Below are 20,492 nucleotides of genomic sequence, written 5' to 3'. Positions count from 1 at the left end.
TGTCTGCCTCACAGATACAGAGAGGCCTTGAGCCAAGCGCGGGTCAGGGGGCTACCTGCTTCCCACCTCGCAGGAGCTCATATTATCCCTGGATGCAGCTTGGGTTGTAAGTTCCTCAGTGGGTCGGGTACACAGCCGTCCTGTCCCCATCTTGCACACACTGTCTAACATGGTGCTTGCTCTTCACACCCTGGGATCTTGGCTCTCAGACCCACTGGGTGTTGCATCTGTTGTGCTATTGCCATCAGCAGCATAGGTCTAACTACTACTAAATTCAGGGCTTTAAGTGGGCCGGTTCTGTCTGGGTCTGAGCACTGGCAGTTATTTTCAGGGGGCCTCCTAAGGTTTACTAAGGGGCTCTATTTTCGGGCCTCGCGGAGATCGTTCGTTTTCTTTATTTTTTCTTGGACTTCATTGATAGCATGCACATTGATGTGCGCATGCTCATTTTGCTCATTACTGAGTAGTGGAGGTCAAGGCATGACGTCATGCCAGGTGAACCGCGTTGTAGGAGGACTCTGTGGCATGTTTTGAAGGGGGTGGTGGTGGCTTTGTTAAAACTCACCCTGTGAAGCCGCGTTGCCTTCTTGGAGCAGTGCTTCTAGTATACTCAGCCTCATGTGAAGCCACCCTATACGGGAGGTGTCTTCCTGGGCATTTCCCAGGATGACGACACCGGTCTTGGGGTATTGGGGAGGGTGCATGGCGTTATCCATACATAATAAGGAGGGGAGAGAGCGAGGTTGAGCGGGGAATCCCAAATCTGATGACACTCTAAGGAGTCCTAGAGCGGACGGCTTGTCAGAGCAGGGGGTACTGCTACAATAGTTACCTTAATTTAGACCACATCCCCACTTGGATAGGCCACACCCCTTTAATATGTTGCCCCGCCCCTTTTAGAGCACCCCCAGTTTTTTTTTCCCACTTAAAGCCCTGCGTGCAGAGCGTGTCTCACCCTCCGCCCGGTGACGCAGTCGCTCCCTTTGCCGCGGGCTCAAAGGTGGACGCCTCGGCCTGGTTTCGTTTCCTCGCCGCGGACTTCCGGAGCTCAGTGGAGGCGGCTTCGGCGAGAGGAGGCCCCTCCCTGGAGACAGCGGAGGAGAGAGGCTGGAGACAGCGGAGGAGGGACGGGCGCAGTCGCACCGGGCCGGCCGCCTCACCCCCCGCACCAGGGACGAGCTCCGACGGGAGCCGCTCCGACAGGTCGGTACCTCAGGGACATGAATGTCTCTTCCCGCCGGCGCGCATCATCCCTGGTTCCGAGGGTGGGATGTTTAGCAAAGTCAGACAGACCTCGGATTGGAGAGTTCATTTAGTGTTCGTGCCGCACTTTGTAGGGGGATTTGGACCGTATCTCTTTATTCGCATTCGAGGGCCTGTGACGTAGATGCATTACTTGTAAGTGACAGTCAGGATAATGATTTTAACTTTCACTAAAATTCCTGATCTATTTGTAGTTTTTTGGGTTGCCCCCCTCAACCACGGTTTCCTGTTCCTGGTCCATGTTCATCACCACTGGACTCCGATTCTCCACGTTTGAAGTGAGATTACGTAAAACTCACACCTGTCTCCTTCACGTCCACGCTCACCTGTCTGGCGCACCCCCTTAAGTGCAGGAAATGAGGGGGGCCAGCCAGAATCGGCAGCTGCTATTGAGCCGCATCCCCAGTGAAATAATCTGATTTCCTTCCAGTGTAATTCGCCAACCTCGAGCCACAATTCACCAGCGCCTCCACACTGTCTGTTTTTCTCGCAGGGGGCTTTCTTATTTTCACTTCCAAATTGGCCCAAACAAAGGCCTGGTTTAAAGCCTTTCCTTTTGTTCAGCATCATCCTGGCAGGGGGTTTGTCTGAACCCCAACACCTCCATGCAATGAAAGGAAACACAGGCACACAGCTTATCACTTCACAAGTACTTAAGCGGAAATTTGGTGGCAAGCTTTTGACTTTGTTCAGGCTTTGTATATGTGAAATATGCATGCACAGTAATGTGTCGGGCGAATTATTAATACACAAATAAGAATTCAAATAGCACTTTCTCATTTTTTTCAATGTAATTCTTTTGTAATTTTACTCATCCCAACGTAGGGTGTTGGAGAACTTCACACCACATGCACACATTATAAAGAGAGAATAAATCCTACAAGTTTGTAAATCATTATACAGGAAATGTTATTTATTTATTTATTTATTTTATTTATTTATTTCTGACACTTATAAAGCGCTACTTATACCCTTGGGCGTCAAGGCGCTGAAAACCATTATTGAAGAAAGTAAGAAATGAGGGAATAAACAGAATTAACTATTGAAAGTAGATTAATGAGAAAAAAGCCAAGTTTTCAGGAGTTTACGGAACTGAAACAGCGTAGCACTTCGTCTGATGTTAAGAGGCAAGGTGTTCCAGAGTCTGGGGGCCGCCACCAGAAAGCGACGGTCACCCCAGGACGCTGTTTTGGTGCGTGGGACAGGCAGTTGGTTGAGGGTGGCTGAACGTAAATCTCTTGTCGGTTTGTAGAGTTGAAGTTTGTCTCTTAAGAAATGTGGTCCTTGATTATTGACTGATTTGAAAACTATACAGAGGGCCTTGAAGTGGATCCTTTTTTGTACATTCAGCCAGTGAAGGTCTTTTATGTTTTTGGCAATAGGTTCGAACTTTGTTTTGCCGGTAATGAGACGGGCTGCTGCATTTTGTATAGTTTGGAGTTTTGTAGTGACTCGCGATTGGGCATTGAGAAATAAACCATTACAATAATCCAAGGACGAGAGGACAAGAGCGGAAACCAGTGTCTTAATCGCAGATTCGGGAAGAAAAGAACGTATTTTACGAATCATTTTTAGTTTTAGGTGCGCTATGGATGCTGTCTTATTGGCGTGATCCATGAAGTTCAGTCCATCATCGAAGATAACCCCCAAATTCCTAACCTTCGAGGTCGGTGTGGGAGGGGTACCGAAGGTCTCTGGCCACCAACTGGTGGGCCAGGCTGGGGACAATGGACCGAAGATGAGTACCTCAGTTTTATCTGAGTTTAACTTTAAGCAGTTTGTTGCCATCCAGTCTCCTATATCTAGGAGCCCTTTCTTAAATTTTTCAGCTACTTGCTCTCCGTCACCTTTGATCGCCAACACTAGTTGGGTGTCGTCGGCGTACGAGGTAAGGCTCATCCCATGTGCTTTGATGGTCTTAGCTAGGTCCGACACATAGATGTTGAAGAGTGTCGGACTAAGGGATGAGCCTTGAGGAACACCACAGGGGGCGGAGAGTTGTGCAGATTGAAAGGGTCCTAGGATGACCGCCTGGGTTCTGTTAGCAAGGAAGGAGGCTATTAAGTTTTTGGCAGTATGACAGATGCCAAATCCTTGGACACGGTCGACCAAGATGTTGTGGTCGACCGTGTCGAAAGCCGCTGATAGGTCTAGCAGAACCAATATGGCAGTGCCACCTTGGTCCCTAATAACCCTGATGTCATCAGCGGCTTTGATCAGGGCTGTCTCGGTCCCGTGATATTTTCGGAACCCAAACTGCGTATTGTCCAGGAGCTGGTGTACTTCAATGAACTCAAAGATCTGGGTGTTCATGATCTTTTCAATTGTTTTTGCAATGAACGGTAAACTGGCAATTGGTCGGTAATTTTTCAGCTCATTTTTATCCAGCGAGGTTTTTTTTAGCAGAGGCTTTAGTAGAGTGTTTTTGAGCGAATTAGGGTATTGGCCTGACCGCAATATCAAATTGCAGACCTGTGTGAGTGCAGGTATGATAACGTCTAAGACTGGTCTGAGGACAGATAGAGGGCAGGGGTCAAGGGATGAGCCTGATTTGATGGTCAGAAGTGTGTTTTTTATTTGCTCCTGGGTGACTGGTTGAAAGCACGGAAAAACATTAGCTGAGGGGGAGGTAGCAGATGAAGTGGAGACCGGAAGTGATTTGGAGGAAAATGCTTGGTAAATGTCATCTACTTTAGTGTAGAAAAAAGATGCAAGAGAGTCACACAGAGATTGTGACAGGGGGGGCGTGAGATCCGGGGAGTTACCTGATAAAGCTTTGGTAATGGAGAATAATTGTTTACTAGAATTCCTGGCCTGCTCGATTTGGTCAGTGTAATATTCTCTTTTAGCTTGTGCTATCATGTTTTTATATAGGGCAACGGCTTCCCTATAAGCAGACTTACTGACAGCATCATAGTCTTTTCTCCAGGTTCTCTCCTTGCTGCGATTTATCTGTTTTTGTGTCCTAAGTTTATCGTTATACCAAGGAGCGGTGGGTTTAGCTCTGTTGCTGGAGTGTTCCTTGGAAGGGGCTGATTGGTGAGATGCCTGGCCAATCCAGTCATACAATTGCTGGAGAGCTAAATTGGGTTCGGCAGCGAACTCTGGGCAGGTTTGTATAAGTGTGAGCTTAAAATTTTCTAGATTTATATTTTTCCAGTCTTTAAACGGTAATTTAGGTACCGATTGGGGATTGTTTATACAATCATTGCCGGTAGCAATGTTCGCAAAGATTGCAAAGTGATCTGTCCACTGCATGGGCAAAATGTTAGTGATTTGGAGTCCTTCTAAATTTGAAAAAATGGGGTCCAAAATGTGGCCTGCTTGATGAGTGGGGGACATAACAAGCTGTTTTAACCCTAGATTGCCTAGGTCAGTGGTGAGGGCAACGGAGTCGGCTAGGTGATCAAGATCTAAATGAAAATTCAAGTCACCGAGAACTGTGAAACTGGTTTCTGTGGCTACAGATTCCATTATAGTATTTAAGCTGGACAGAAAAGTAGTTTTTGATCCCGGGGGCCGATATATTAACATACCCTTAAAGTTGAATGAAGGGGAGATATTAATAGAAAACTGCATGGCCTCGCAGGCGGTGGAAGGAATGAAGGTTGTTCTAACAGGGTATGTGTCTCTGGCGATTATGGCCAGCCCACCCCCTCTTTGTTTGGGCCTGTCTTGACAGTAGGCCTTAAATCCGGGTGGCACGGCGATGACCAGATCTGGCTGTGAGGAGTCATCTGTCCACGTTTCCGTAATGAACAAAATGTCGAGGGCATAGTCAGTAATAAGATCGAATATTTCCTGCCTGTGCTTACCAAGAGAGCGCGCATTGATAAGAGCTATAGAGGTAGTGGCACCTGCATCATGGTTAATTGGAGTGCCAGTGGTTTGATGGGGAGGAAGAAGGGGAATAGAGTGGAGGCAATGAGGACAGGCGATGGTCATGTCTTTATGGATTTCTGAGGGGTTAATTTTTAGACATTTGGACGTGTCGAGTGGACATGCGGCAAGTAAGTCATGTCTGGAATAAGTTATGGCACTTCCTGATGAATTTTTGGCAGGATTTGTGGCCCTGGGCCCGGTCCCGGCGCGGACGGGCGCAGACGGGCTCGCCTCTGGCGCGCCGCCGGCGCGCCCGCTGCGCCCGCCCGCTGCGCGGACGGAAAGTACCTTTCATTTTATACCTGAAAGGGGCGGGAAGGGAAGGAGCGTTCGATCGACTGGAGCGCAGCCCTTCCCTGCTCAAGATGGCGGGTGAGTCACGAGTAGTCACGTGACCGCGACCGAAAAGGCAGCGCTGATGTGAATGAGCTGCAGTCGCGCAATGCAGCGCGCGATGATTTCCAGGAGGTGATGTAAGTGTTTAGCCACCAATAATGTATTTAAAAATACATGTACAAGGTTATAGCCCAGTGAGCAGACAGTAACCACAATTATTGCAAGTACGCTATTTAAAAACTGCTACAGGGATAGAGAAGAGATCCCCCGGCTTCCGCCTCAGGGGAGAGCAAAGTTAAAATAAAGGTTTTACCGAGGTTAAGGCAGGACGCCTCTTAAATGTTAAATAAGAATATGGCATTACAAGGTGTAAGAGTCACTTATCGTCGTCCTTGCTGTAGGCAGTATATGTTAAGAGTGCATGGTCAGGAGAAACACAAGGCCAGGCTTTAAAACGCAACACAACAGTTGAGGTTATTTGTGCTAATTAAACTTTATTGCTACCCTAAGGAAAACCTTTTAGCAACCTTGGAAGAAAGATAGATTGAGGGGAAAAAAAACAATAAGGTGTTAACCCAAGCCTTTAAGTTTGCATGTAGCTCCTTGATGCCGGTTCCCAGCTCACTGTGCTATATTAGATAGAGGTGGACGAGCCAACAAATGAACAGGGAGAGCCGAGCCAGAGCTGAGCCAACAGTCTTGCTCGGATCTTTGAGCCCGTGCACAAGCCGAGTCCCAAAAATATTTGCTATGTAAATCACGCTTCAAACATCACGTTGAATATGGTAAAGTCTCATCAAAATTCAAAAAGTGTATTTCTTTAATGTGTGGAAGCTTTAACATTAATAAGGCACATTTTAGCACTGTACTGAGAAATACTTATTAATAGTGAGTTTCGTACAACTCGTATTCTGAACTCACGTATTTGAAAGCACTTTCATATGCGATAATGAAGAAAAAAAGAGTTTTGGTGAAATAAAGTATTTGCTTAACAGCACACAATTTAAGCAGGGAAGCTGCGATTATCCAGGTTTTCTGGTTTCACTTTCTACAAATCAACCAGAAAATGTGTCTCTATTTGCTTTTCATTATATTAAGTCTTTGTTTTGACCTCTTGGTTCATTTTCTGTAGTATTTTAATGCAGCATAAACTTGATCCGAAGGCTGAGTGCTTTACATGAGCAACAGTTACATTCCACAAGGTTACGTGCATTGTTGATAGACACGGGGAAATTACTGATGTGCCCAGAATCACAGGATATTGAGCAGACGCAGAGACTCGATCCTGTGTACACAGTCTGCAGCTCTGATAGTTATGCCACATTCTGAGGTAGGCAGACGGGTAGGCATGGGCTCATTTTTGGCTCACGGTTTGAAAAGGACCTCAAGCTGAACCAGAGCAAAGCTTTAGGCTCGAGCCTGGCTCGAGTTTTCAGTGGCTAGCCCACCTCTAATATTAGCAGTATTACAACTTATGAACTGCAAGTAACTAAAAAAATCTATGTATCGAAAGCAGTAAGCCAATCTGTGATCTCTGTTACTCAAATTGCTTTCTGCCGGCATGCTAATTCTCCATCATGCTACTTTGAGTCAAAACTGTGGCTAAATAAAACACAAATGTACCCAGTGATAGAAATGGGGCCTGAAGTTAACAGTGGTTTGTAACCTGTACCTTAAGGGACCCTCACTCTAATCAGGGTAAGCAAGTTACACTCTCAGATTAACTTGTGCTCACCCCCTTTGTAGCTTGACAAGAGCAGTCGGGCTTATCTCAGAAGTAATGCAGTTTAAAATATTTACACACACACACACACACACACACACAGACCCACCCTCACTCCCCCCCACAATAGGACTCCACACCTGATTAAAAAGAAGACCAAAATCCAACATACAAAAGTAAAGATACGAATTTTCAAAAAATTAAATAAAGTTATAGCTCTTAGAAATTAACAGTTGCACTTGACCAGGGCAAAGTACCTTAGATGTGGTAAGTTTAAGGGACACTTCTGCAGTTCTCCAGAAGAGCTCCCCAGAAAAAAATAGCTGTCAGCAGCTCCAGGAGGCCCCTTCTGCGCCTGGTGCCCACCATCTGGCCTGTGCTCATGGCGGGCTCTGCCCAATCACTTTTAGAATACTAGAAGCTCCCCCACAGTTCTTTGTGGTCAGCTTTCTATTGGCTCATGCCCACACGTAGTCATCACCTAGGTCCAAATAGTGAAACTGAAGGTGACCGCTACCACCCTATTCGTTTGTAGTGAACAAGATTTTTTCAGGTGTGGGGCCCCGAAAGCGTGCCTTCATTTTCTATAAATCTTACTTTTCTTTCTGGTAATTGTAGTCCACATATTCATTAATTTTCTCACCAAATTTATTTTAAAAAATCTGTATGGTTTTTGTACAAGCAAAGTGACGTGTTTTGCTCTTATTAGAGGTGGTTCAAGAGCTATAGCAATAGTTGCCCCTAGACACCCCTAAGGGTGACTGTGTTGTGCTTTACAAATGCTGCTGATCGATTTGATTGATTGATTGATTCTTAAAAGAACTGCATACATGTCTGCATGCAGAGTTCTTTTATTTGCTAGCGACAAAGAGTTGGAGCTGTAAACCAGGCGGCGACAGAAGACCCAAGGTATATGACCCTCAGTATGGAGCAAGAGCGTGTTGGTGAGACCCTCATCTCATTGGCTGATGACCTGCCGTAAGGTGGGCAGAGCGCTGGAGTACAACATTTTAGGAAACACTACAAACTCTGTACAGTCAGTCTAATAAGTAATTCTCATACACTTAAATCTTTCTGTCGATATGCAGCCCAAAGTGATGTTGGGGCCCTGAATACTTATGCGGAGTGGGCTCAACAAACCCTTAGCCCCACTCACTCCAGTGAGGTTTTGACATCAAATATGCAGGGTAAGAGGTCAAAGGTAACGTCAGTCGCTGAAATCGTTAAAACACAAAATGCAGTATATGAGGGCGCAGTCCCACCAGTCCTCAAATAGGAGGGCATAAAATGTGTAAGGAACAAGGGTTAGGTTGGCCGAGTTGTGTACTCATGTCAAGAGTTGTGAGGATTGAGAACTGGGAAAGGTGTTCCTGGTCATGATGGGTAGCGCTGCCCAATGGTGGTTTGCTGCGTGTGTCCTGTAGCACAATGAACATCATAGACAGGATGTCTGTTTTGAGATCCCAGTTTGAGAGGGAAGTGGCAGGGTGTTCTGCACGTTTATGGTGGGAGAGTGGTGGTGTCGCTATTGCATTTTGTCAACAATAAGCCACCAGAATCTTCACCATCCTGGCTGCCAATCTGAACCACCTAGGGAATTGATATTTATTCCTTCTCGGACCAATGGTGGGGAAGATTTCTTAACCCTTCTTTGGCTCTTTCCAGCCACTGGGTGGTCTAGCTGCATCATTAAGGGTTCTCTCAGAGACAGCAACTCTCACAGTATTGCCTCCTACAGTGAAGAATCAAGCAGTCGGTTGTGTGCTGTCTCAATTCCAGGCTCATGGAACACTTGCGGCGTAGCGATCTCAGGGCTATCAGCCTTGTATATTCATAAAGGAGAAACAAATGCCACATTCCTTCCAATAAGTTTAGAAATTTACAGGAACCCAAAGACAGCTTTATGCACAATCTGGTATTGGAGGGAACTCATCTAGAGTAATTGGATGTCCCATCTCCCCCCCTGCCCCCTTCCCCTTCAGCCCTCTAGCCTCCATCCTAATGTTCACTCACTTTGTTTAGGGAAGTGGCGGTCAGTCTCATTGCCTGAGTACCATCAGCTGTCATCAGAGGATATTGCCACATACTTAACCCTATATATTCTGATTGTCTCTCTCCTGATGCTCCAAAGATGGGACCTCTCATTCGACCACTCAGTCACCACCACAATCCTCTTCCAAAATCATTAATCAAATATTAAAAATTGACCTGCAAGCACGTCACGTCAAACTCTCCCAAAGGACCTATGTGGGACAATATTTCACCACAAAGATCCTCAGAAAAGGTTCTTTTACTGGCTGTGTGGACAATGCTTCGGAGTTTGCTCTCAGCGTGGCTCATACATGCATGAAGTCCAATGCCTGTAAGCTTTCTGCTGTTGCTATTCACAGTAATACGCCTTACGGGCCCATTTCTGGTTTAATATGACTAAAAATGATCCACCAAAAATGTCCTGATAATTTCCTCAGCTCCGTAACCTGATAATATTAATAAATAGTGAGATTTGAATATTATTCTTCGACTTATGGCCCGCCCTCCGTTTGAACCTAAAATATGGTGCTTTTATGATTTTTACCTGTTACACTTCCTTCCAAGTGGTTGTCCCCTTTACTGGCAGAGTCTGTGCTCCCCCGGTGACCTTCTCTCAGGCCTGTGTTTGGTCTTTCACGTATGGGTGAGCTCCATCGGTTTATGTTTGGGTGGAAGGCACTCACATTAACCTTGCATGGTAATGTATATCCTGTACAGGGAGGTACTTGGTCTATACTTTTGGCGTGATCCTCCTGAGCTGTCGTCTTTTTGGCCTGAAATGTCCCTGCATGCATTTCCGATGTTCCATTGATCATGGTCAGCCTGGCCACGGATGTCGTTGGGGTAAAGCTCACAGTGGGATGGTTATGGAGATGTTCCCTGTCTTCTTTGTTTTTTGTTCATGCATGTGTTCTGAGAAGGACTTGTCTGATACACAGGGTGCACTTGTTGCCAGAATACATGTTTTTCTACAAAATATGAATTTATCTTGTGCGTCTACATTGAGCCCTATATATATTTTCTTGCAGACCCGTTAGGTCCTTCTTTCCCCGATCTTCCGAATGAGATCTTTTCTGCTTTCCCTGTCTGTTGGTTGTGCCCTGAGGAAGGTGGTTTTCCATCTTGGTGTTCACCGAAAAGCGCGTCCGCGCCACAGGGTGTGGAAAGTGAACCAGAAGACCACATGTTCTGTATATTAAAAAATTACTTTGTTCGTTTCTGGCCTATATATAACAATCTGTATTTGTTATTGAAAGATTCAAGTGTTTATGACATCAGTTACACTGTAGAGAAACATACATTCTGTGGTAGAGTGTCATCTGGTTTCAGTGTATTCAAAGAATTCTGATGTCTTTAGTTTGTGTGCGGTCAAAGGGATGAAGTGTGATTGATACAAGAGTATGTGTATGTAGTGCTATTAGTAAGAGTGGGATGTCGGGAGAATGTTAAATAAAAGTTTTCTGTTCTGTATGTACTTTTGCTAAAGGAAAGCTATTGTTTCGAATGTAATGTTGTAGAAGAGGAACTATTATTGTGAACTTTTCTGATACTGTCAGAAATAAATATTTAATAAATTCTGTTTTGTACATTTGTGGGCTTAAGACTAGATGATATTGAATATAAATTGAGGATTCTTCCCTGTGTCTTGTGTTATGTGAGTTGGCAGATGTAAACTTTTGTAGCTGGCCTTTCACAGAAACCTTGTGGTTTCAGATTTTAACAACGTATAAGCTCTTCTCTGCCTTCCTGTTTACCAAGTGCACATGCTGAAAGGGCTAAGGAAACGAGCCTCCATTTCCTATTTCGAAATGCATATTATACCCAGGTACCTTACCTTCAGCTACTGTAGTTATTAGATTTTTCGTCTATTGAGGAGCTGTTAATAAATGGCTATGGACCGAGTTTGTGTATTTGATCTTAAAAGATAAATATAAGCGCCTTCCTAGGTAATTTTATAGCATTAAATTGATGCTTACTCACATGGGCATTCGTCTGAACCCTCTTCTATCCCCCAAAGTTTTTGAGGTCGTACGGAACTGACTTCCTGAATGAATTAAGCCCCAGGAGATGCACACGTTGAAAACAATTTGAAAAACAACGATGACCCTACTTACAAGCCCAATTAAGGGAGAGGATTGGAAAATGGGTGATTAAAGGGGTTAGGGGTGTTGCAGAAATAGAAGAGGAATTTTGCGAGAAAGAAGGCACAGAGTGAAGTAGAGACTGAACGATGGAAGTAGGTCCAACCTGCCTTTGCATGACCCCTTGCATTAACCTGAATTAACTACTATGCGTTTTTAAATTGTTTTTTGTGTGGCCTTTTTCAGATCTACAATGTCTGACATACAAGTTCGGGAGGAGGACCTTCTCGAAATGAGCACTGTGCTCAAGTCCAGCGCCGTACTTGAGGTCACGGAACAGGTGCAGTCCTTGATAACATCGCTGGAAGCCACCACTCTGGATATTGCAGTCGTAGGTGAATCTGGTGCAGGCAAATCCACTTTCGTCAATGCTATGCGTGGCCTTGGGGATGACGATGTTGGAGCTGCCCAAACTGGGGTCACAGAGACCACCAGAGTGCCGACGGCATACCAGCACCCAAAGCTGACCACTGTTCGCCTTTGGGACCTCCCAGGCATTGGGACCTCCAACTTCCAAGCAGACCAGTACCTGGACCTGGTAAACTTTCAGAGGTATGATTTCTTTATCATCGTTGCCTCCGAACGATTCAGGGAGAACCACACCAGGCTGGCCCGCAGCATCCGGGCAACGAAGAAGAACTTCTACTTTGTCCGTACCAAGGTTGACCTGGATTTGAATGCCTGCAGGAGACGCAGAAAGATGCAGTTCAGTGAGGAGAAGGTCCTCAATGAGATTCTTGTCGAATGCACACGATGCTTGGAAAAGGATGGCGAGCGCGATCCCAAAGTGTTCCTCCTCTCTAGCTTCGAGCTGCACAAGTATGACTTCCAAAAGCTGCAGAACACCCTCGAGCAGGATCTCGATGGGCAGAAGAGGCACACCTTGCTTCTGTCCTTTCCAAGCATCAACAAAGAGATCATTAGGAAGAAGAAGTGTTCCTTACAGAGGCAGATCTGGAAGAAAGCCATACTAGCGTTTATCATATCATCCTTGCCATCCATACCAGTGCATTTGAACATGCCTATGCTCATGGAGACCATAGCATCCTACAAGCAGGCCTTTGGACTGGACGATGAGTCCCTTGGCTCTTTGGCATCCAAAGTTAACAAATCGCCTCACAGCCTCAGAAATGAGATCATCAGTCCTGTGGGGAGAGGCATGAATCAAGACTCTATGAAAGCTGCATTACGTACGGCGGCTGTCGCAGGCCACACAGCTTCCAACCTAGTGGAGAAGCGAGTCCCCGTAGTTGGCAACCTCGTGGCTGGAGCAATCTCTTTTGTGGCTGTCTACATTCTTCTCCACAGTTCGTTGGACAAGCTTGCCAACGATGCTCAAAAGGTCCTGGAAAGGGCTTTCTGTTCCGAGGAGGAAGAAAAGATGGAGGCCTATCAGCGACTAGACCCAGGCTTTCTGTATGACTGATGGGTGCCGCAGAGTTTGAGATGTGGCTCTTCATAAACCTGTCAAAAGACTGAATGCAAGGCAGATGTCCACTGTCTCTTGAAAAGGAGCTTCTTTCTATTTGGTTTAAATGCAGCTTCGTCAGAGGGACCCTAAAGTGTTCAGGGCAGAATGGTGTATCACACCTGCTAAAAGGTACTACCCTCTGTTTGTTTGGCTTTGAATAAAGCCGGAGAAATTGTTGGCAAATGTATGGCTTAGGGTGCAGTGTGTTGTACTGTCAGAAATATCCATTTTGCTTCTGCCAACACCCTGGGCACCCTTACTTGGAAACGATGCAGTCAGAAATCTCCAAGCATGCAGCTGCGCCATTGGGATCTGTAAATTTGATTGGACCTTTCAAGTCTCAAATCATCAATGCATGTTTCATTCTGCCCTCTGATTGAGGAGCTGTAACGTTTGTTAAACCAGCATATTGCGTTCCGCTCAAGCAAAGGGCTGCTTCTTATTATTTTGCTGAGGTTGCTTCTACTGACTTTAGTCTCACCATATTGTCTTAGCTCATCGTGTTCAAGTAAATCCTGTACTATCCAAAGCATATGCGTTTGCCACAATATCCCGTGCAACATCAGAGCTTAGATGTTAATGATTCTCATAGTCTAAACCTGAAGTTGACGATGTTGTCCACAAGTGCCACAGCCATTCCAGATTTCCAGATTTTCAGAATTTCCACAGAAGATACATTTATATACATTTCATCTAACTATAAATAAGTCATATAGTTAGTGGTTATGTTGAAATTCTGAGAAAGATTCGGGTTTCACGTTGGCCTAAACAATTGACGTTCTCTACGTCAAGTTCATGCACCAGCTTGGTAAAGTCCTTTGCCTCTCCCAGTGTCTAGGGACATGCCACTGGCATTCTCTAAATGCCAGGACCACTGGATTTCTGATTCTGACAATGGAAGCCTACCTGAAACTACCAATGGTGGCTGTACGCGGCCCCCCGAGAATCACCAAATGAACGAAATCGGGTAGAAAAATCCATGCAGACACATTTGCCCTCCTTCAAGTCTCTGGGAATTCAGTGTGATGCCCAGAACATTTAGCATGCATGGTTTGTCTAATCCAGACACACCTTACCATTGAGTACTTCTTCACAAGGACTGTCCTAGGCCATTACACCAAGATGTGCATCCTAAAATGTAATAAACTATAGAAATCACAGATGTCTGTTACCACAGCTGTAGGCTATCCACCCAGACCTAGAGGGAAGCAGGATCTCTGCTACTATTGCCGCACAATGCACAACCGAATTAAGTAAGATCTCAGAATTTCCCTGGCACCGCTGAATGCGGTTTGTCTGGAATTAGGAGGGGGAGGGGTTCTAAAACATTTGATAAAGTAAAAGAGAACATTTCTAAATCTCCGTTAGTCGACCTGTTTCGGCTTCTCTGTTTTGGCAGTTATGAGGATGTGTGGTGTAATATTTAAGCTATACACTGAAGGTTCTAAAACTCCTGGCTAGTCTGTCCTTCTTTCTGTTAAAGTTACTATGAACATGTTTGTGGTAGTGGATTTTCGTTTGGGGGATGGAGGCTCCGACCACATTGCCAGAACACTGCGGGCTGCCCTCCCATGTGCTTGTATACAGTGTTTGTCTTATCTGTAGCAAGCATTTGGTCCAGTCATGTTTGGAAAATTGCTTCTCTGTCACTCTAATATCTATACAATGATTTCAACTGAAATGCACCTAAATTAAATGGAAATTAATATTTTCTCTGTGTATATGTTTGTGTGTGTTCGAGTTGGGTTTGGGGTTATTAGGCCCATATTGGAGATAGTGGAACAAAGTGTTATTGATGCTGCTGAACAAACTTCCAGAGAGGGGACCCAGACTGAAATGGCATGTCTCATGCAAATGAAATTTAATTTTGCTCACTAAAGTGGGATTTTGATGGCAAAATAATGTTTTTATAACTGCGTATTTTATTAAATGAAGGTTTTTTTCTAGTGGGATTGAAATAGAAACAGCACTGTAGAAGTATGAAGAATATTTTATGTCTTTATTTTAATAATAAATAAAGGATTTATTCATAATGGCTTGGGTACTGTTCTGCTTTATGTGGCCTGTTTTATTCTCATGTGTTATACAGGTCTACTTCGCTTTGATACATTTCCAAATTGTAGTATAGCCATTGGCCAACGTAGAAATATACATTTGGGTGAAATTCAATGTAATGTTAATATTGGGCAGATTCTGATACGAAATGCAAGGTCCCCACCTAAAAAATAAAATTGTTGAACAAAAAGTATTTACTAAAATATTAGAAGGCAATTTTTAAAAAAAATGTAAGTTACTCAGGTGGTGCAAAAAAGACACATTGATATCTGGTTGCCTAAGCTTCTTTACTTTACAATTATAAGTGACATGTAGAAAACCCATCCCAGTCCATCTTTAGTTGCTCACCTTGTTACCTCAGTTTGCACCCAGCTATATGTAAATAAATCTTGACTCTGCTCCAGTAGAAGTCCAGCCTGAACTGCTAAGCCAGGTCTTCCCTGGACCAGACCACAAACAACTCAGGGCCGGTTTTGCCCTTGTTATGGGCTCCTCAACCAGGTGTACCTTGCTTCCAGTGGTACTGTGAGCACTGGAACCACATCTGGGCATACCTTAGCCGCATAAGCTGGTAAATCAAACACACAAAATGTGATGGGAGGAATGCTTGCATTTTGTTTAAGCGCTGGCAATTGCTCTGGGTAATATCCCAACCCATCGTTCTTTTTCTCACCATGCTACTTCAGTTTGGACCCAGCCATGTGCAAATCAATCTTGACCCAGCTCCTTGTGGGAACAGTCCAGCCCGAACTGCCAGGCCAGGTCCTCCCTGAACCTGAACACAAGCAACCTAGTACTGGATTCGTCCTGATAAGGGATCATCAGGCAGGTTTAGCTTCATTTTAGTGCCCCAGTGAGCACAGGATCCATGTCTGAGCATACCCTGGCCACGTGGACTGTTCCCATTGGAGCAGTCAATTGTGATTTACATATAGCTGGCTTCAAACTGAGGCAGCATGGTGTGCAAAGTAATGATGGACTGGGATGTGACCAGAGGGGTTGTATGTCATTACAACGCAGGCTTTTACCCCGCATGCCATTAGAACGCGGGGATTACAACAAAAGTCGTTACATCGACTTTTGCTGGAGGGCGCTGGATAGTGGAATAGTTTAATTTTCTATTCCAACTCCAGCCCACGTTGACAGTAGGGAAGGTGTTGGATAGAAAATTAAACTATTCCTCATCCAACAGCGCCCTCCAGCGAAAGTCGTTGTAACGGTAGTGCGGGGTAATCCCCGCCTTGTGATGGCTGTTCTCCGACCCAAGGATTACCAGTGGCGGAGATGAATTCAAAGCATTCCGTCCATCACTGTTTTGTACACATTGAGTGAACGCCGTTGGGAGGTGGAGGGGGGGAGGGTGGAGTGGTCCTTTGGACCAGTGTCTGCTGCTTGATGCTGCTCAATATGATTCCAAAAGGGAAAGCTGTCCTTCGAGATGGTTTTTCCTTTCCAATTTGGCTGCCATCCGATCTTTTTGTCTGTAAATCATCCGTGACTTGCAGTCACACCGATGCATACCACTGCGGAAGATGACCCCCTCCTAATTGCAATGGGTTGTAAAAGCCACTTTGCAGGTCAGGAAGTTGCTGTCACACAACGCATTTTGCAGGTTGCACACATTTATTTTTCAGTTGCAAACTTTGTGTTTTTGTGAATTGCAGGGTTTCTGACCAGAGAAGCACATGACCCCAATGTGCCCTTGGTTAGAAGATCGCTTCTCTGGCTACCAGAGATAGCTCTCGGTGCAATGGCTCCTTCATAAAACTCTATGGGATGGCATTCCTAGGCCAGTTCCCCAGTTCATTATTGGCCCTCCAGGACCCCAGGCAGCTCCAGAAGAAACCTGCTGTGTATTGCAAAAAGGGAGAATAAAATGTTGGGGGCATGCTTTCCGCGTCTGGGGACTGCGACTGAAAATATACGAATCTCAAATTCAGGAAACTGTTAAAATACATCCAGATGTTTACCTGTATGATTTGCCCAGCTACAGGGTAAAGAGACGGGAGCTGAGTGCCACGAGACGGTTTAGTTCGTAGTAGATACTTTTCTCTCTCCCTTGCATTGCGTTGAACTATCACGCGCACCCAGTGCCCGGTGTACATTATTTGCAGTGCTCTGTGCGTATATAATGTTTGCATCGGTTGTGGGTGCAAGCGATGCTGCCACACTGCACAGGTGCTCTGATGACACAGGCCACCGAGCAGCCTCACAGCACCTCGGGCATTCAAATTGCCCGGAGTGGATTATAGATGCCAGTCAGGGCGGAACCTGTGTCTGAGATACGGGCTGCAGTGATTGGCCACTGGATGGAAGTCTAAGCAACAGATGCATTCTCTTCGATGAAGTCGATACCCCTATTTGTACGTGCATCAACTCCAGATAGGATGTGCGCGCCCTTTCATTGTAATGTGCTAACTCAGGAGTCCACTGGGGGGCAGCAACAGATCAGGAAACTTGCTATTGACAAGGTCACAAACTACAAGTCACAGCCTTCGGTAGACCTACCCTTCCAGTGATAGTTTGAACACAAAACTACCACTAAGCCTTTTCTTGAGTTCATAAAATCGGTTTGTAGTAAGCACACATTAAAGTGGTGGTGGGGCACGACACGCCTCTGTTGCACCCGTGCTCATCTGCTGGTGCATGGAAAACACTAAACAGTCCCGCACACAACGCACGTGTTCGCGTTTTAGAGGTTTAAGTGGTGCGGCTAATAAACCCGGTAATAATTAACAAGCATTTGCAATGCAATAGGTCTCGTATTTGTGAGCGTTTGAGCAATTGGCATTGTAAATGACAATGCCTTTATTTATGTGTTTTGAAAACCTGCAAGTGGTGTGTAAACACGCACTTTGTACTTGTCATTGTTGTTACTTACAAGAAGCACGCCTGGCAGTAACTGTGCCTCTGTTACTGCCAGCTTTGCTTCTCATAAGCAAGAACTATAAGTACATAGTTTGGCAAAACAAAAACACAATTTGGGCACAAACTGAGTTAAGACTATTTAATAACTCTTAACCAGCATGTGCACAGGCAGAGGATTAGACCCAGGGATTTGAAAGGAGAAACGAAAATGAAAAAAGTGCCCCATGCCGCGCTTTCACTAATGGCGGCCACACCCCTTCTTTAGACACAACTTGTTTAAAGAAAGGGGCACAGCTGCCATTAAAGTGAAAGCGCGGAATGAGGTGCTGTTACAAAAAAAAGTATTTGTTTCTCAAATTGACAAACAAATGTTTTTTTTTTGTAAAAGCGCTCCATCCGCGATTTAACTTCAATAGCGGCTGCGCACCTTGGTTCAGACGAGCCCAGTCTAAAGACAGTGGCCGGCCACTATTGAAGTGAAAGCGAGGAATGGGGCGCTTGTTAAAAAAAAAAGTAGTCCACAAATGAATACATAAAGAACTAAAGCTTAGGGAAACTGTAGTTGGCTGGTTCTCCTAATTCCCAAATATAAGTGATGTATCCGGAGCACCGGCCAATAAGGAGTCAGTAAACAAAAGCCATGGAGTTATGAACCAATAGCAAGCAGCTGCTGTAATATCACTATGTAGACTGATGACAGCAGGTCTTGCAGACAGGGCATGCGCGCTTATGCTCGACCTAAAAACGGTCATAAAAGCGAATCCCTGTGGGGCCCTGTATTAAAAAATGAGTCGATTTGTGAACAATGAATGTAATAACTTTAAGGTAACCCATGTCAGCGATGGAGTTAGTTCCTACTTATTTTTCACATTTAACCCGTTCGCTGCTAGGCCTTCTACCCCTGAGGTAAGCCTTTTTTGGCTATATGGTGCAGTTTGCCCTTAGGTCTAGATAAGGTATCCACACCAAATTTACGTCCCTTTCTTCCAACATTTGTTTGGGGGAATACATGGAGAAAAAGTACTGCAGAAGAAAGTGTCTGGTTTTTGTCTGCTAATGGTGTCAATGGAGGGTTTGTGGTGCTAAAATCACCATCTTCCCAGCTTTCAGGAACAGGTTGACTTTTGTCAGAAAACCAAAATTCTCTACACAGTTTTGGCATTTTACTGGGACATAGCCTATTTTTCCTGTTTTTTTGAGCTTTCAACCTTCTTCCAGTTAGTGGTAGAAATGGGTGTGAAACCAATTATGTATCCCGGAAATCTATGCATTTCTGAAAAGTATAAACAATTCTGAATTCAGCAAGAGGTCATTTGGGTAGATCATGAAAATGTATAGGTAAAAAGTTTCCAGTATCCTCTCTACACCCTGTGACACCAGTAAAGGCAAGCAACGCCGCCTGCACCATGTTTGGGGCAACCCAGAGGTCAGCTCTTCCAATGGGAAGCCTTAAAGCCCCAGGCTACAATCCATATTGCTCTTGCTGCTCTATCAGCACATCAATGTCCTCCTCTAAAACAGGCACTTCATCTGCACTGAGAGTAGCGTCATCATCAGATGGTTCCTCTCTGACAGAAAATTCTCTGCCAGAGTCAGTCTCTGAACCATGCTCAGAAGAAGACTCAAAAAGCATACCAACAACCTGCTGAGTGTTCATCCTGCAGCTAGCCATAAGTCTTACTAAGAGAAGAAACTTAACCTAAAAGTTGACAAAAACCAACACTGTGTAAAATAAGTAATAAACAAAGTGTGGCTTCATCACAAAGATCTATATACTCAAAAACAATACCACTCACTTGCCAGAGACAGCTAGACTCACCAGCACCTACTCTGCAGAGACATAACAAAACAAGCATTTACAATGCAACGGTCTCGCCTTTGCAAAAGTTAGCGCTTTTGGCATTGTAAATGACAAATGTTTTATTTATGTGTTGGTTTTGGAAACAGATAAATAAATGGCATTGTCATGAGCAGTAGAGAGTGAGTAGTAGAGAGTGAGTAGTAGAGAGAGTAGTAGAGAGTAATAGTGAGTAGTAGAGAGAGTAGTAGTGAGTAGTAGAGAGTGAGTAGAGAGTAGTAAGTGAGTAGTAGAGTGTGTAGTAGAGAGTAGTGAGTGTGTAGTAGAGAGTAGTGAGTGTGTAGTAGAGACTAGTGAGTGTGTAGTAGAGAGTGTGTAGTAGAGAGTGTGTAGTAGAGAGTGTGTAGTAGAGAGTGTGTAGTAGAGAGTGAGCAGTAGAGACTAGTGAGTGTGTAGTAGAGTGGTGAGTGTGTAGTAGAGTGGTGAGTGTGCAGTAGAGTGTGTAGTAGAGTGTGTAGGAGAATGTGTAGTAGGGAGTGTAGTAGAGTGTGTAGTAGAGAGTGTGTAGTAGAGAGTAGTGAGTGTGTAGTAGAGAGTGTGTAATACAGAATGTGAAGTAGAGAGATTGAAGTAGAGAGATTGAAGTAGAGAGATTGAAGTAGAGAGATTGAGGTAGAGAGATTGAATTAGAGAGATTGAGGTAGAGAGATTGAAGTAGAGAGTGTGGAGTAGAGAGTGTGGAGTAGAGAGTGGAGAGTCTGTAGTAGAGTGTAGTAGAAAGTAGTGAGTGTGTAGTAGAGTAGTAGAGAATGTGTAGTAGAGTAGTAGAGAGTAGTAGAGGGTGTGTAGTAGAGTGTGTAGTAGAGCGTGTGTGTAGCAGAGTGTGTAGTAGAGTGTAGTAGAGTGTGTAGTGTAGAGTGTGTA

At 44.8% G+C, this 20,492-nt stretch overlaps 2 protein-coding genes across 3 annotated transcripts in view; both read left to right on the top strand.

Moving 5' to 3' along the window:
- LOC144770758 (interferon-inducible GTPase 5-like) overlaps positions 1–20,492 on the top strand; it is a 101,547-nt gene that overhangs the window by 22,544 nt on the left and 58,511 nt on the right. The window contains exon 1 of one of the 2 annotated variants that reach the window (XM_078655505.1): positions 1,083–1,203. The exons of the other annotated variant lie outside the window; for it this stretch is intronic. The gene's annotated coding sequence lies outside the window, so the exon portion shown is untranslated. Of the gene's footprint in view, positions 1–1,082; positions 1,204–20,492 lie in introns of those variants that run through there. 2 annotated transcript variants of the gene reach the window in all.
- LOC144770759 (interferon-inducible GTPase 5-like) lies at positions 1,000–14,880 on the top strand. Its single transcript, XM_078655507.1, has 2 exons — positions 1,000–1,146; positions 11,563–14,880. Exon 2 carries the CDS (start codon positions 11,570–11,572, stop codon positions 12,800–12,802), a length of 1,233 nt encoding a protein of 410 aa, XP_078511633.1. The 5' UTR covers positions 1,000–1,146; positions 11,563–11,569; the 3' UTR covers positions 12,803–14,880.

Source organism: Lissotriton helveticus, chromosome 7 (assembly GCF_964261635.1).
Source record: "Lissotriton helveticus chromosome 7, aLisHel1.1, whole genome shotgun sequence".
NCBI lineage: Eukaryota > Metazoa > Chordata > Amphibia > Caudata > Salamandridae > Lissotriton > Lissotriton helveticus.
Note: the sequence above shows the minus strand (reverse complement) of the source record. Positions and strands in the feature narration are given on the sequence as shown.

Coding starts and splice junctions, on each gene's coding strand:
- LOC144770759 (XM_078655507.1), top strand. CDS start 11,570: ATGTCTGACATACAAGTTCGGGAGGAGGACCTTCTCGAAATGAGCACT.